Source organism: Schistocerca gregaria, chromosome 1 (assembly GCF_023897955.1).
Source record: "Schistocerca gregaria isolate iqSchGreg1 chromosome 1, iqSchGreg1.2, whole genome shotgun sequence".
Lineage (NCBI taxonomy): Eukaryota > Metazoa > Arthropoda > Insecta > Orthoptera > Acrididae > Schistocerca > Schistocerca gregaria.
Genome location: NC_064920.1, coordinates 214,982,376 through 214,994,739, shown reverse-complemented (window position 1 = coordinate 214,994,739; position 12,364 = coordinate 214,982,376). Strand labels below are relative to the sequence as shown.

Below are 12,364 nucleotides of genomic sequence, written 5' to 3'. Positions count from 1 at the left end.
TGTATTTTTTAATACAAACAACCAGTAGTTATATGTTGTAATGTTTGTTGTTACTATTGTTTTAAGACCTAGTACTAGATGTTAACAGAAAAAGCTGATGCCTTGCCCAGGTCAGTGAAAATTATTATAATTCAGCATTTTTATAAGAAAAAATATATTTCTTAAATGTGGAACTTTTGAAATGGAAAATGATTTTTAACAAATTATCTGTGTTCATGTGCCTACTATTGCTAGCACAATAAACCATTTTCAGACTCAGCAGACATTTAGTCACATCCTAACTTGATGTAACATGTGGCTAGCCACTTTTCTAAAAGTCATAAGAGCATTATCTTTATAGATCCTTCGCCAATTTATGCTGCAGTCAGAAGTATACCATTACCATAAAAGACCTGCTACATTGCTAAGCATGCCACACATACAGTATTATAAGATGCCTCTAGTGAGAATTAAAGGATATGGCTTCTAAATTGTCTTCATAAATTACATCTAAATTGCCTTAACAATTGAGTAAAGTCGAAGGGAGTTTTGATTTCTGCAAGTATTGTGATTGACACTTCTCAAAGCATAATATTTGTAGTGGAACAAGAGAAGATTATTGATAAGTACTACAAAAGGCATTCTAAGTAAGAAGTAGAAAGCTCCCCACCTGAAAAATCCATTGTCCATAGAGTAACATGAGCTCATTTGTACATGGACATGGAAATGAAATTTACTGTTTGTGCTTGAAATGACTTAAGTAGATCTTCTGTATCCTACTGATGTCTGAGTTCATCTCCTCCGAAATAAAATTTTGTTTCATTACCACTGCCTACATTCCTCTAGTAAGGCAGAAATATTTGATCACAGAAAACTGAAGAAATGAGATAAAAGGTGCAAGCCCATGTGGTAGAAACTCCTCCATAATGGAGAAATATGCTATCTATTTGAGAACAAAAGATGGAGTGGTAAGCAATCTCATTTTAAACTTATCTAAAATACTGTTAGCAATATATCCAAAAATGATAATACACTATTTTACTGTACAAAAGGATAGTCACTGCAAACCATATAGTGGAGATGCTGAGTTGCTGATAGGCACAGTGAAAAGACTGTTGGAAAGTGAGCTTTCGGCCAACAAGGCTTTCTTCAAAATTAGACAAACCCCCCCCCCTTCCCCCACCACACACACACACACACACACACACACACACACACACACACACACACACACACACAGTGTCTCTGGCAGCTGTGTGTGTGTTGTGTTGTGTTGTGTTCTCTAATTTCAAAGAGGCCTTGTGTTGAGCTCACTTCCCGACAGTCTTTTTTTCGTGGCTATCTGTGACTCGGCATCTCTGCTATATAGTGAGTAGCAACTATCCTTTTCATCATATTGTTACATTCTATCATGGATTTTCCATTGTTTGAGTATAATGCCAGTTAGATGAACAAAATAGGTTAAGTTACCAAATTACTGCAGCAGCAGCAGCAGCAGTAGTAGCAGTAGTGCAGTTTCAGTTAACTAAATTAGATTTGGAATGCCATCCACTGTAGTCTAGAACTTCGTCTTGTGTTCTCTTCGAATACCTAATAAAGGATAGAATCTCCACATAAATAAGAACTGAAACTGTTGTTTAATAGATGCTGCAGCAATTTTTTATTTATTTAATTTCTTTTCTTTCTTCAGAATAAATATTTGCAGAATCATCTAGTACATTGTTAAAATTATTTGTTAAATACGGTGTCTTTTGCTTCAGTTTTTAATAAAAGAACGAATCTGATCCATCTTTTCATTTTTAAAATCTGCATCTGTTGTCTAGGAGTTGCAAATACAAATCTCCAGTTGATTCTTTCCATTAGCTCTTTTTACATACTTGACATTATGAACAATGAGTGCTTGTCCTCGGAGTCTTTCATGGCGGCGCATTTGAATAAAATCTTCTGTTTTCAAGCCGCCTCAATTCAATAAAGATCTCAAGCTTTCAGTGGTTAGCTCTAGCATCGTCATCAGGGGTAAAACTACTGACTGCCAGAGATTGCACTATTTCCTGCTTATATATCTACGATTAAGGCCTCTGGCACCAGTCTGAGTGGGCCAAAATGAAACATGCACGTAAGGTGAGTTAGGCAGCTCATAGCAGCTCTGGCCTGTCGCAGGACTGAGTGAAATGAGGTGGTACGAGGGGCCAACGTCACATTTGAAACTGCCACTCCCGCCTCCCTAGAAGTGTTGAGCATCTGTCATTGCATCCTTTTGACAACCAAAGCCTGCCTCCACATCCTACTCAGTGTATACCTCTAGTCTCTGTTGAAATTGTTGCTGTTCATTCTAATCTCAGATGCCTCTTTTATGACAGAGTCCTAGTATATCGACACATGAGCCAAGATTCTTGTGTTTTCAAACTGTATTTTGTGACCGTTTTTGAGGCAATGCTCAGCTATGCCCAAATTGTCATGCTCCCTTCACTTAATATGTTTCTTGTGCTCGGCACAACATTCTGCAACTGTGCAAATTGCCTGGCCTGTACACAAGCCACCACACTCGCAAGGGACACCATACACATTGGGCACATGAAGAGCTATGTCATCTTTAACAGGGTGCAACATATATTGTATCTCCACAGTACATGTCCTAACTTGCTGCTCATTGTCCCACAGTATGGCAGGAAAGATGCCAGCTTGGCTTATTTTTTCGATTCACAAGGCGTCCTTCTTTGGTGACACCTGCAAGCATTCTCGATGTCTCTTTTGTTGTAGCTGGTCTCTCTGAACACTTGGCCTCAAGTGCTGCAAATCAGACTACAGGTGGTCGTCATCAGAAAGAAATTTGGCTGTCTGTTTTAATGTGTTCAGGATGGCTTTTTTGTATACAGGGTGGTGAAAACTACTGCCATTCAAATATTGATCAATGTGCATCAGATTCACGTACACTGAATGACGAAGCCAGATGAGATGATAGCTTGCCGTTTCGATAGTAAATTTAATGTTGGGATGGACACCATTCATGTTATACACTAACAGCTGCAGTGTATTTTCACCATGAGGCAATGTCAGGAAGGTGTCATTGAAGTACCTAAGGAAGCAAGATGGATGCTACACCACAGAGTTCAGAGCCTGTTCCTCAAAGTGCTCCATGAAGAAATTCAGAAGTGCAGGAGACAATGGCGAGTCCACTGCTGTGCCATCTGTCATTTCATAAAATTCATTGCAGTACAAGAAGTACATTGTCATTAGAACATGACGAAGCAACTTGACTTTCCAGGTGGAAACTATTGGGCCAAAAGATCCAGCATGTCATGTACTGGCATCCTCGCAAAAAAGTAATACCACATCCACACTAACCATTACGTTGTTTTGACCTATTTTCATTTTCTTGAGCATCGCAACAAATGTCTGCGAGTTGACAACATGGTGTTCACAATGACCCAGTTTTGGCGACAGTTATCCTGCAAGATATGTTGCCGTCCGTAGATGGGTGAGCTGATTACATTAACAGCAGACCTGAGAGGAACATGTTCCTTATGTATCTTTGGGAGTTCATAAAGCCTGGGAGGTCTGGCAGCACAAGGCATTAATTTTTTCACCACTTCATCTGGTAAACCAGAATCCTTTAATAACTTGCCTGTCTTCCTGACTATGGTCTGTGTTGGATCGCAACTAAGCTTCCAGTATGCGTCATCTTCTAACAAATGAGGCACCTTCAATTGGCAGCCTTCAGTGATCAGAACCATGGTGGAATTTCCTTTGTCGGCTGGCAAGACAACAAAATTGTCATTCTCACGTAGTAAGAGTAAGCCATGTCGTTCCTCCTGGCTAATATTTGATTTTGGTGGCTTAGCTTTTGACTGTATATGGCTGGTGGTTAGTCAGACGTCCTCAGCTGCATTGTGCGAGAGATGCCGAATGCACTGCTCTACTCCACTAATAATCTCCAAAATTGGCAGACATTATGGGACTGGTGAAAAATTAAGGACTTTACTCAGTGCTGCCACAGAACCGTCGCCCAGTTCTTGTTTGGAGAGATTAACAACTGTTCTGTGGGGCTTATCATTCCCCACGTCAGTTGCCCTGTCAGTTAATCAGTCAAACTTGTTACAATGCTTAGACATTGTCTTGTACAAACTACGAGGGTCGCCGAGAAAGTAATGCACCACATCTTTTTTCTCAGCCAAAAACAATGCTTTGAATGCGAAATTTTATGTATGTATCATTTGAAGTCTTCTGAGTGAGTGTGCCAAATTTCTGTCACTTCCAACAGATAGTGTAGCTGCAGGACAGTTTCAAAATGGCATCTGTAGATGGTGTACATTACAAACAATGTGCAGTCATTGAGTTTCTCTCTGCAGAGAAAGAAACTGTGGGGAATATTCACAAACACTTGTGCAAACTTGATGGTGCATCTGCTGTCAACAGAAATACAGCTAATCGCTGGTCAGGGAGGGTGAGGTCATCAGAAGACAATTCGGCGGAGCTCCACGATTTGCAGCAGTCGGGAAGACCATCCATGGGTGTCATGCTTGACATGTTGTAGGGAGCTGATTTTCTCATTCGCAATGACAGACGCATTATGACTTGGCAGTTGGCAGTGCATCTGTCAATCAACAAAGGAAGTGTGGATACAATTGTCCGCGCTCTTGGATATTCAAGAATGTGTGGAAGGTAGGTCCCACGGTGTCTAATGGTGGATCCTGAATCACACAGAAAAAAAAAATTGTCGTGATTTGCTGCAATATTTTGAAGCTGAGAGTAAGGTCTTCATATCCCGGATTGTGACAGATGATGAAACCTGGATTCACTGTTTGGAGCCCGAAACAAAATGACAGTTGTTGTAATAGCACCATTCTCACTCCCCACAGAAGAAAAAATTCAAAGCAACTGGGTCCACCGGTAAGGTCATGTTCTGGGACTGTGAAAGTGTAATTCTCATTGATGTGATGCCAAGAGGTGCTAACATTAATTCAGAAGCATATGTCGACACATTAACAAAACTCAAGATGGGCTTCCAGTGACTTTGGCACCAAAGCAGCCCATAAGATGTTTTGCTGCAACACAATAATGCTCGGCCCCGCACAAGTCTGAGGACTGCTGAACACATCCCGAAACAGGGTTGGACAGTGTTACCCCATCCACCCTACAGTCCTGATCTAGCCCCCTCAGACTTACACTTGTTTGTTCCATTAAAGGATGCCATTTGTGGAAGACATTTTGAGAATGGTGAGGGGATGATTCATACAGTGAAGCACTGGCTCTGCTGCCAGGACAAGGATTGGTACCGACAGGGCATACACGCCTTTGTTTCACACTGGAAGTAGGTCATAGAATGGAGTGGAGATTATGTGGAAAAAATAGGGTGTGCAGATAAATCACCATTCTTTCGTGTGTGTAATTTGCATTATGTTCAATAAAGAATTGTTGAAGAAGAAGAAAAGCATGGTGCATTACTTTCTGGGCAAGTCTCGTAGAACTCAGTTTTGCTGTCATGGCTACGTCTATCCACTCCCAATCGAATGGTACAAAGTTGATGACAAAAATTGGTGACTGTCAAACAGATTTCTGGCATTAAGATCAAGCTCATATCTTGTCTGTTGTATTCGGTGTCTTACTATGGCATGACTTGTCCTCTTCAAAATACTGTCCACTGCAGCAGTACGCATGTGATGCTTAACTACAGCAAAACAATGAATTACTGCCTTGTCCCAGTAGCATTGTAAAAATGCTAAAGAAGTCAATAGATGTGATTTCTTTATGCCCAATTTTTCCAGCAGTCCCACACTGCTCATTACGTTGTCACCATAGAGGAAAATTTTGTGTCTTTGGACCCTTTCGTGGTGGCATATTTTAATAAAATCTTCAGTTTTCAAGCTGTGTCAATTTGAATAAAATTCTCAAGCTTTCGATGGCTAGCTCCGCCATTGTTGTCAGTAGTAAAACTACTGACTGCCAGGGCTGGAACTGTTTCCCACTTGTAGACCTACAATTACAGCGTCTGGCACCAGGCAAAGAGAGCCAAAACGACAAATTCACGGAAAGTGAGTTGGGCAGCTCAACCCTGTCAGTATTTTGTGACTGTTTTCGAGGCGATGCTCCTATGGCCGATTTGTTGAGCTCCCTTCGCATAATATGTCTTTTGTGTTCGGTACAATGCTCTGCAACTGTGCAAATTGTCTGGCCCGTATAGATGCCACCACACTTGCAAGGGACCCCACACACACCAGGCACAGGGTGTAACATATATCGTATCTTGGAAGACGGCCCGAACACTGGTCTCAATCCATGTCTCTGCACTACATGTCCTGACTTGTTGCTCGTTGCCCCACAGTATGGCAGGAAAGCTGCCGGCTTGGCTTCTTCTGCCGATTCACGAGGCCTCCTTCTTCTGTGATAACTGAAAGTGTTTGTAATTTTTCTTTTGCTGTAGGCGTTCTTCCTGAACATGTGCCTCAAGTGCTGTAATTCAGAATGTAGGCGGTCGTCGTCAGAAAGAAATTTGGCTCTATGTATTAACATGTTCAGGACAGCTTTCTTGTGTACAGGGTGGTGAAAACTACCAGTGGTCAAATATCAATCAGTGCGTATCAGTTCTTGCACTCTGAATGACCTAGCCAGGATCCTACCTTCCACCCAACTAAAACATCTAAGAATGGTTGCTTGCCATCTTGATGGTAAATTTAATGTTAGGATGGACACCATTAATTCCACAAACTGCTCTCAGTACTCTCTGATTGGTGCCAGCATCTGTAGACATAGGTTTATAAGTGAGAAATAGTGCCAGCTCTGGCAGTCAGTAATTTTACTCCTGACGACGATTGCGGAGCTAGCCATCAAAAGCTTGAGAATTTTATTAGAATTGATGCAGCTTGAAAACTAAGATGATTTTATTCAGTAAGAGTGCTTAATGAATCATGACTTGAACACTTTGTGGTGGCTTTGATTATGTAAATGATTATGTGATATGCAGCTGCATTTGGGAGTGTTTCCCCTCCGCTGACTTACATGGATACTGGTGATGCCACAGGTTGGAAGAACTGTCATTACTCATTACTAATTCCTTTGAGTGAATGTGGTAGAGTACTTCGAGAGCAAATTTTTTAAAGATGGTCGTTAAAAGGAGCTGTGGTCAAATCTTCAGCCACCAATAAAAATTTAGATTTTCCCCCGTTTCCTCTATATAATGTTTATATAGTCAAGATTTTTCCCATTGTTTGCCAGTTAGGTAAAAACATGCAATATGACAATAAGTCTTTGGTTTCATTGTAACTAAATTGGCAAAGAAGGATTATACGGTACAAATTTTACTTTTTATACGATGCTTTTGATTTTGTTTTATCTTAGAGTTGATCTGCCACCATGTGCTGTGGTATGCTTGTTTTGCTATGCCTGTGTTGAGAAAACAAGTATCAGAAAATTTCAGATTTTGCATATCATTGCTTTACCTTGTTTGAATGGAATGTTTATTATAGCATTTATGAACAAGAAAATTGTTGAACCGCAATGTATACAATAAAAATGGTTAGCTTTCAAACTAATGTTTCAAAGTGTAGTTGGTTTGTAATCTGAATTTTCTGTAGCCTAGTCTTCTTTAGTAGCTACCCATATCTCTCTTCTTTGTTTCATTGTCCCTAGATACTGAATGAGAAAATAGTTTTCCTTCTCTTATTTTTGGAGCCACTACAATTTGATTTCATAACAGTGATTTATTTACAAAGTAAACAGATTTTTCATGAACAAGTTAATCACATTTGTTGAAGATTGCCTCCAAGTTGCATATATTTGATTGATATGTTAATCCTGCATGGTTAGATATTAACTGTGTGCAAGACTATTCTAAAAGTATATAACACAATAGATAAAAACATAAAATATTATCTTTATTTATTTTCTTTGGTGGTTTTCCAAGGCCCCTTCTGCTATTACCACTAACATTTTCTTCACTGACCCACCCATTGTATATGTGATCCACTTTTAATATTAAGTTCTTTGAGAAATCACTATAAATATTTACTAACTAACTATGCTTCTTCTGCAGTGAGGGTATGCGGCAAAAGTAGAACTGGTTTTTAGAAACACATTTTTCTAGTAGCACAGGTTCAACTTTCTCCTTGCTCACTGCTACTTATCCCCATGTTGTTAATTTACTGTTTGTGTCAGCATTCACTGAAATGCCTTGAAGTTAATTCTGTATATCCTTTCTGCATTTTTTAATTTTTTTTTTCACTTTTGTATAGCGCTGAGAAGTCACTCACAGCAGAAGGGCTTGGACAACTGACATTCCTGTCAATTCATGAGGATTTGTTTGGTTCTGGATACATGACATATATTATGCGTATACTATGGATGAAAGCTCATCTGTATCTACATCTGGGAAATGTTGATATGGCAATACAGTCACTTGATACTGTAAGTATTACAGCCAGGAAATTGATTTTATGAATCATTGTGTAAATTCCACAAGTTTTTGTTTGTTAAATGTGTATTTGTACTCACACCAGCATTTCTGAAAACTACAACACTAAAATATATTCATGTGACTGATATGAACTTTTTTTCCATAAATTAGATACATTACTGTAAATAAATGATAGGAGTTATGAAAGAGAACATAATGTGACTTTGCACATTCAGTATGGGCTGATGTTCCTACAAGTTGCTGTTGCAACCTAAACGTGATTGTATAAAACAGCAATACAGTCCTCCTGTAGGAGAGATTGAATTGGAACTCCTCCAAAAAACACTATATTTTGCTGCTCTGCACTTCAGTGATGGTATTCACCTGTTCATTACTGTCTTTGATGTCAGTGGTTTCTGAGCAAAGGAAAGCAGTGCAATGGCCACCAGCTCAGTTTGCAGTAGAGAACATGCCACCCTGTGAGATCCAGTACCTGCTCATTATTGGATACATCCCTCTTCTGTGTACTGGTTCCACATTCACAGCGCTGTTGTAGCAAGGTGCAATGTACAAGTCAGAATGATCACTTATTCTGTGCCATTCAAACTTGCTTGTGTTTTGATACTGTCCTCTTCACTTTCATATTTTTACTTAGTTTGATGTTTCTTCACCAAATGAACTTGTAAAACTGATTTTCTGTTTATACAGTGTTAGACATATACATAAATTTTTCTGATTTCAGTTGTTATGTCATGTGGAGGGACTATCAGAAGAAGAACAGAAACAAAAAGTTTTGTTGCCAAACTGTCAACATCACAATGTCATTGCAAAAGATGGAGTGAGCAAATTGCTCACAACTCTTATCAGGTACAGTTTATGAAGAGTAAAAGTGGTGTTCCGAATGTTTAGAAATTACAGTCCTTAACATGGATTGTGATAAATTTGAAATCTCCACATATAAATTTAGTTGTTTAAAGTTGACATTCTCAAACTCGTTTTTGAATTCAAAGCATTTTCTCAGCAATAATTCAAAATAACTTTGGTGTAAGATTTTGTACCAATAATGTTTTTCTGGTTGCGGAATTTTTAATAATTGAAATCTATTGTTATTCAGTACTTATCCACTGATTAAAAAAAACATATCTAGGATGCATAGTGTATTGAACACATTGATTTTTGTAAATACAAATACCTTTTCCCTCATGTTGTAACTGTATGGAATGTGAAATATTGAAACATACGAACTGGTTTATGAGGTGGATGCACTTATAGGTATGTCTCCGTTAAGTGACAATTTGTCTCAGTTGTAGGAGAAAATCATATTTACAATAATTCTGAGGGTCAAATATGAATGTTAATAATACTTGAAGGGGAAGAAGAGGCCAAAATGGAAACAACTGGAGTAAGGCTGACACTGTCATATTAGAAAACACTTCAGTTTTCTAAATTTCATAATTTGTAAGTGCTATGCACTCTTCCTTGTACTCTTTCTTTTCCCTTACCATTGGCAGTGTGCATAATGAAGGGAAGCATAAAATGTGAGAACACATTGTGATCTATAAATTGACCTCAAAGTTTCGTGTTGTATTTTATGTTGGTTGATGACTGCAGAACTATCAATTATAATTAAATGTCATAAAACAGATCTTTCAAATTATAAAGTTGTTTTGTGTTCAGTGTGCTGTGAAAAATCAGTGACACACCCCACTGAAACAACCAAGCAAATCAAACGTCACTGAGCATTGCTTCAAATATAATTGTGAAATGAATTATAATGAGACCGGTATCTTAGTCCAAATTCCATATTTCTGGGACAGCATTATTAAGGAGTCTATCACACTAAAGATGCAGAAAACAATATAAAGAGGGATGGATATTTCGATTTAAGCAAGACTTGTGCTGCAGCACTTGATTTATTAGGATCTTACCAGCCATCACATCAATCAGATCTGGAAAATGCTGAGAGAATTTGCATTTTGCAGAATATCTGTAAGAGCTTTGAAACCAAAAGAACATAAAAAAGCATAGTGGGGATTGGGAATAGGACTTGGGCATAAGTGGTGGTGAGAGTCCCACTGTAGTTCAGTCTGGTTGGAGTCCAGGCAGTGAGTAGACACAACAGCAAAACTCACACCACCTGTAGAAGACAACTAGATTGGTCATTAAATATTGCGCATAAAATGGAAACATTAACTTGGCAGAACACCCTGAAGCAGACAGGTGACCGACCACATTACTTGTTTAGCCAATTGTTTATATGTATTCCTTTTCCCAACAATAGTTAATAAAATTCTTTTATTATTTAATGTTTTTCATTAAATTTCTTGCTTAACTATTATTGTAAGGAAAAAATCTTGTTAATATTCTGCTTTTCTTTCTTAAACTCATCTGAGTGTAGATCTCTATTTAAGATTTATTCAAAACAGATTTCTTCCTGCAGCATTATAAGAAATATTGGTATAAATCAGTGCTCTCACATTTATTTCCCATTTAGGAATCAGAGCCTTGGAGAAGTTCAGCGATTGTATGATGAACAACATTTTGAACAGTTAACAGAAATCCTACAAGAAACATTTCGCTATCAGCAACCCAGTAATGCTGTTGGTAGCCCTGAGAATTGCCCAGATCGTGCTACACAATTAGCAATGCTTATGGATGCACTGTGGCAGCTTAAAAAGTATCAGGTAAGTGTAACTACCTTGTGAAATTGCATAATATTACAAATAAATATAAACTTGTGCCTTCAATCAAAAAAAGAAATTTATTTAAATAAAAAAGTTTTCTACATTATTTTGTGTTCTGCGATATTTTGAATGTGTAGCCATTCTCAAGCAACTGCACAGACATCACAAAAAAAACATAATTTGAATAAAAATTACAAAGGGTAAGATTATTTAAAGAGTCATTATACAGTTCATAAGATAACAAATTGAATAATAAATAATTTGACTAATAAATCGAGATTGTAAGGCTGTACATCAAATGGTATGAAATGATTAACAGAAATATCTCCTGATAACTGTTCAGTGGTCAGTCACAAACAATGCATCTAATGAAACTTCCTGGCAGATTAAAACTGTGTGCCCGGCCGAGACTCGAACTCGGGACCTTTGCCTTTCGTGGGCAAGTGCTCTGCCATCTGAGCTACCAAAGCACGAGTCACGCCCGGTACTCACAGCTTTACTTCTGCCAGTATCCGTCTCCTACCTTCCCGAGTTCGAGTCTCGGTCGGGCACACAGTTTTAACCTGCCAGGAAGTTTCATATCAGCGCACACTCCGCTGCAGAGTGAAAATCTCATTCTGGAATGCATCTAATGGTCGTAGCACATTCGAACACTTTCCACTGTCTCATGACATTGATGGACCACAAGTGAAGAAGAGAAAGAAAATAATTCTCAGCTTACGTCTTGTTCTTAGCAAAGTTGTGCTTTTTTAGTTGGGGGGGGGGGGGGGGGGTAGAATTACCCATAAAACTAATAGAAAACTCCAGCAAACCAGGCTTTCATCATGTTAGCTTCAGTAGGTTTATGCTAAAAAAAGTTAGAATTATCTTTCATCTTTTGGCACATCAAGAAGAAATGTGTATAGTCATCACTTATAGTAGAGTTAATTCACCAATGATTAATTGCAACTGGGTCAATGATCTCAAAAAAGTTTAATGGATTTCTGCTCCATGTAAGAACAAAAATATTTTTGAATTGTAAAACATAGCAACCATAACAAAATTCCTCATTTACATGTACTATTCTGTTATTCACTACAAAATCTGTTAGACTTCAAACAATTAAATTTTTGTTATTTACAATGTTTACTGATACATATTTGTGGATTCAGTCAATGTAATAAATCATTAAAATATTGTTACAAATGATTTTGTTTATTCGTACACATCTTATCCTGTAGCAGGCCTAGAAAATAAGGGAGAGCTAGTTACAAGATGTCTTCTGTTATAAAGTAATTTTCACAGATCTTGTTTTATCCAAATATTGAGTACC

General features: G+C 38.2%; 1 protein-coding gene across 1 annotated transcript in view; it reads left to right on the top strand.

Annotated features, from left to right (window-relative positions):
• LOC126337005 (calcineurin-binding protein cabin-1-like) overlaps positions 1-12,364 on the top strand; it is a 237,068-nt gene that overhangs the window by 78,382 nt on the left and 146,322 nt on the right. The window contains exons 12-14 of the mRNA XM_050001253.1: positions 8,208-8,379; positions 9,111-9,235; positions 10,863-11,052. Of these exons, the coding sequence (XP_049857210.1) occupies positions 8,208-8,379; positions 9,111-9,235; positions 10,863-11,052 (487 nt within the window). The remainder of the gene's footprint in view (positions 1-8,207; positions 8,380-9,110; positions 9,236-10,862; positions 11,053-12,364) is intronic.